The following is a 4305-nucleotide window of genomic DNA, read 5'->3' as shown; positions in this document are numbered from 1 at the left end:
CTTCAGATATACTATTCATGATGGCAGTTCTTCGGAAAGTCAACATTGTACTTAAAAACTAAAATAAAAAATGAATAAACACAACCGAATAATAAGTATGTTATATACGCATCAATATGCTCTATCCTCGAATATTGACCATATCCGCCACGGAAGCCTTACATCTTGAATACGGCTGGCTGTCGATTGTAGGTGTCATACGGGTTGCCATCTCTCTGTGGATATATATAAAAAGCAATGATTATAAGAAGGGACTGATTTAAAAAGAAAAACACACGGAAAGAGGAAATGATACAAATATAAATAATTCAAAACTTATGTAATGTGCAAGTACATGTACTTTGTCTGTAGTATAGTGTTATGGTATTCTTTTATCTATTTTTTTCACCGATGTATTCTAATGATTATGAAATTGTCATCACATCTGTTGTATACTTTAGTTATTACCGAGTGTTTATTGACCAGTATTCGAAATTAGATTGATGGTTATTAAAAAAAAATAATAATCATGGTTATATTCGCAGTAAGGAAGTATCTTGTAGCAGGAAAAAAAATATATATAGGCCTACATATAATTCTTGATATACCAGAATCAGCTGAACTATATGGCTTTTTTATCTACGATCTGGAGCATACTTTGTAAAAGTTTTCATAGCGCCTCTTCAAAATAAGTTCAAAATCTTTTCAATTTTACCGATAAACTACACGGCATCTGCTTCAATAGTTCCTGTCAGAAAGCAAACTTAGGAGAAGAAACTTTGGCAAATCCTATATAATCATGATTATCATCATCCCCATAAAAAGATGATGATGATGAAACATTCCCAAATACCTTGAACGTTCATTTAAGGTATAATTTCCCTTTGTTGTTATTGTTGTTACAGGGGTCAATACAACACTGCCATTATGCCATAATGTTAAAACATGCAACTCAATGTTGCGTCTTACGTTGTGCATGTTTGGTGGAGGTACCATGGGCCCGCCCCAGCCAACGAACCCGTTGCCGCAGCAGTCGACGAACAGCGCGCAGACTGCGAAGACAAAGACGAGGCAGGCGAGGATGACCACGGTGGCGTACAGTCCGACCACGGCTTCGCTCAGGGTGTTCGGGGGAATCGTAGAGTCGAGGTAGACGTCGTGGAGAGACCACGAGAGCAGACCGAGGCAAATCGAGGCGGCGGTCAGAGCCACGAGGTTGGCAAAGACCACGCTAGCTGAAAACTGCAAAATGAAAAGCGTAAATTTGATGCGATGTTATGTTTAAAAGAGACATCTAAATGATTTTCATATATATTTTTTTTTTTTACATTTGAACAACTAGGCCTACATTAGTTATACTTAGGACAGAGTTTCAGAATTTATGATCATTGGAATAAAGAATACGAACATTTTCAAAATCTATAACAAATTGCAATGAACGAGGATGATGACATGGTATTATCACCATAAGAATGCATGATTTGGGGCTAAAGGAAGCAGAACAAAAGGAGAAGGCATGCATAGAATTTACACAGGTGAACTCGCAAGCAAGCAGTATTGTAATGGAATTACACTGCTACCTTTCTGAAATATGTGAGGCTCCTATGTCATCATCCTTGTTCACTGTAACTAGTTTAAGATTTCCAAAGTATTGCTTCTCTGCTCAAGAACCACAAGAGATCCCACAAATCTATACATGGAGCTGTAATTTTATGTTCTACATGATGTAAATTTATGCAAATAGTCTGGAATACCCCTTTAATCAAATTGGATGGGAAATGTGTGATGCTGTGAAAGGTTATGGTGTACGATCATTAAAATTTTCGTTTCTCAGAGTGACACGAGCTGCGCTGGCAAGGTGTATCTAAAATTCTGTGTTGAAAAAAAAATCATTGCAAAGAAAAAAGAGAGAAAAAACACATGCTACCTTATGTAAATGAGCTGAAATATAGATTTAAGTGAAGGCGAGAAATTATGACGCAATTTCCTCATCTTATAGCAAAAATACTTTTGTAATACGACAATTGTTTACGTTATCATATTACCTACAATCACACTTGTCACGCCAGTACTATATATCTATGTATATTATTTTGTATGAATTTATAGTCTTTATACATAATACCTCAAAACCAAACTATTCCTGATGTTGGTATTAAAACTGAGATTGGACAAATGCGCATCGCTAATTTGTTAACGTAATTTGCTACTAAAAACCGTGGGTTTTACTTCAAAAAAAAACACACAAAAAAAAACTTCCTCTTCCTTTCCAGACTCAGATAATCCACTAGTCTCAGTTTACTAGTGAGTATACTATTCTCGTAGAAGTAACCAAGCCAGTAACTTTGACTTACCGGAAGTAGGTATAAATCTCGCGGCTTCTTGGGTGTGTCGAACGCCGCAACGAGATTGAGCAGACCGCACATCATGATCTGTGGAGAGGGTAATGCATGTTGACCGTGTTATCAAAGTAGTAACAAAGCCAGAGAGAAAAGGTAAGACAAAACAATATAGCAGATATTATCTTCCTGCGGTACCAAGCTTCAACGGTCATTCGGTAAAAAGGGAAATATCGAACAGTGAAATTTTCAATTTAAGGATGTAGACATATTTTGTCTTATTGGTTTATCAATTGTCCTGTAGGAGCGCGACGTAGTTAAACACAGAATTCGTTATCAACACATATTACATTTTATTGTTTATAAAAAAAAAAATTCACAAACATGATAGATCACAGTACACTTTGATCATAATAATAAAAAAAAAGACGATAATGAATTTAATATCGATTTATCATACAGTGTGATAGAATTCAACCGTCTTTTGATGCAGACAGGAAGCATTACATGGAATTGCTCCTTTAACCCACAAAGACAAAAAGAATGGGCTTGACACGTTTTTCGTGTATAAAGAGATAATTAACAAAGTTGTGATTAAAACCCTATATACAGGCATGGTACCAACACTGCTTGCCTCACAATGGCAACGTTTCTTTTATTTGAACAAAATTTTGTGAGATTTTGTTTCGTATTTCTATTACATTACATTTGAAAAAGCATGTAAATTAATAACTTTGTAACTGATCAGCAATTTGACAATCTTTTTCGAAGTTCATCGATAATATTTCTGCAAAAACATTGACATTATTCTTACTTTTTTTTCTAATTTTCCACATCGAATAGATCTATAACCAGTCACATAATGTGTCTCTGAGGAAAGATGTGAGGGCAAATTTGGCGTTGTCAATTTCAGAAGTAGGTGATAGTTTTTACATCCCTCCCCCCCCCCACACCCGACTTGATTGGTTATGCCTTTGAGTGCTTTGAGACCAATGAACACAGACAAACCCATGTCATTGTACCCCTGTCTGCAGTCCCTGGTGCAGGAAGGGTTAAACAAAAGAGGGCGCCTACCACTATACCAGTCCACATGGGTATGCCGGCTGCCCCGTTGACGCCAGTGAGACCCTGTAAGTAGGCCGTATCCTGACCGAGAATTACCATCAGCACTGCCGAGGTGAGCATGAAGCCGCCGGTGAATCCGAGAAACTTCTGGCGGAATTTCATCTTCGTATTCTTCGTATATTATGATCTGTCACACCTGTCACACATAAAAGCACCGATGATGTACAATGCGAAAAGTCCAGTGTTAAATATGAAACACTGAGCTGGTGTTCACTTCCGGTGTTAAATTAACATTTCCGGATGTCACTTTAAACTCTAAAAATGTGTGTGTGTGTGTGTGTGTGTGTGTGTGTGTGTGTGTGTGTGTGTGTGTGTGTGTGTTTTGAATAGCTAATCAGTATACTGCTCTTCTTGTTGGCTTGAACTTCAATAAGACGATCAGGAATTTGCCGATAAACCCTTGATTTTTGAAAAAAAAAAGTGTGAACACATTTACACTACTGTGACACCAGTTGGTGTGGTCTCCTATTAACACTGAGTGGGTGTTTTATACCATTGAAATTTACACCAGCAATATCAAATCAACACCATGCGGTGTCATTGTTAGATTAACACAGCGTAGTGTCAAAAAGGTCATCAGCTACAGTGTCAAATTAACACCAAGAAGTGCCAGGTAAACACTTTCCAACACCATCACAACATACTTCCTACACCTGTATGTGCGGCCATCTGTAAACACTTGATCGGTGTTAGATTTAAACCCCATAACGGTGATACATCCAACACCAGTGTTTTTGCAGATCAGTATGCGTGTGTGAGAGACCTGAGAGTTTATTGGAATGTCGTCACAACGATTTGTTGTTGTTTTTTATCCATTTAAAAAGAACATACTGAAAAGAAGAAATCACAGAGATGATCATTA

The 4305-nt window shown here is 37.3% G+C and overlaps 1 protein-coding gene across 1 annotated transcript; it reads right to left on the bottom strand.

The window, feature by feature from the left end:
- On the bottom strand, nt 1-3565 carry LOC139713075 (uncharacterized). Its single transcript, XM_071624833.1, has 4 exons — nt 3393-3565; nt 2334-2411; nt 949-1221; nt 1-215 (listed from the first exon to the last, which is right to left on the bottom strand). The coding sequence occupies exons 1-4, from the start codon at nt 3543-3545 to the stop codon at nt 159-161; spliced, it is 561 nt and encodes a 186-aa protein (XP_071480934.1). The 5' UTR covers nt 3546-3565; the 3' UTR covers nt 1-158.
- Between the last annotated feature and the right edge of the window lie 740 nt (nt 3566-4305).

This window comes from Diadema antillarum, unplaced genomic scaffold (assembly GCF_040938485.1).
Source record: "Diadema antillarum isolate AM-2024a unplaced genomic scaffold, OU_Dant_1.0 seq00001903_RagTag, whole genome shotgun sequence".
Classification (NCBI taxonomy): Eukaryota; Metazoa; Echinodermata; class Echinoidea; order Diadematoida; family Diadematidae; genus Diadema; species Diadema antillarum.
This window is presented reverse-complemented; position numbering and strand designations above follow the sequence as displayed.

Bases quoted from the DNA above. Each gene is read 5' to 3' on its own strand.
- LOC139713075 (XM_071624833.1), bottom strand. From the start codon at position 3,545: ATGAAATTCCGCCAGAAGTTTCTCGGATTCACCGGCGGCTTCATGCTC. The intron at 2,412-3,392 runs GTAGGCGCCCTC...CCCTCTCCACAG, and splicing joins CCATGTGGACTGGTATAGTG to ATCATGATGTGCGGTCTGCT. The intron at 216-948 runs GTAAGACGCAAC...ATATATCCACAG, and splicing joins CTCCACCAAACATGCACAAC to AGAGATGGCAACCCGTATGA.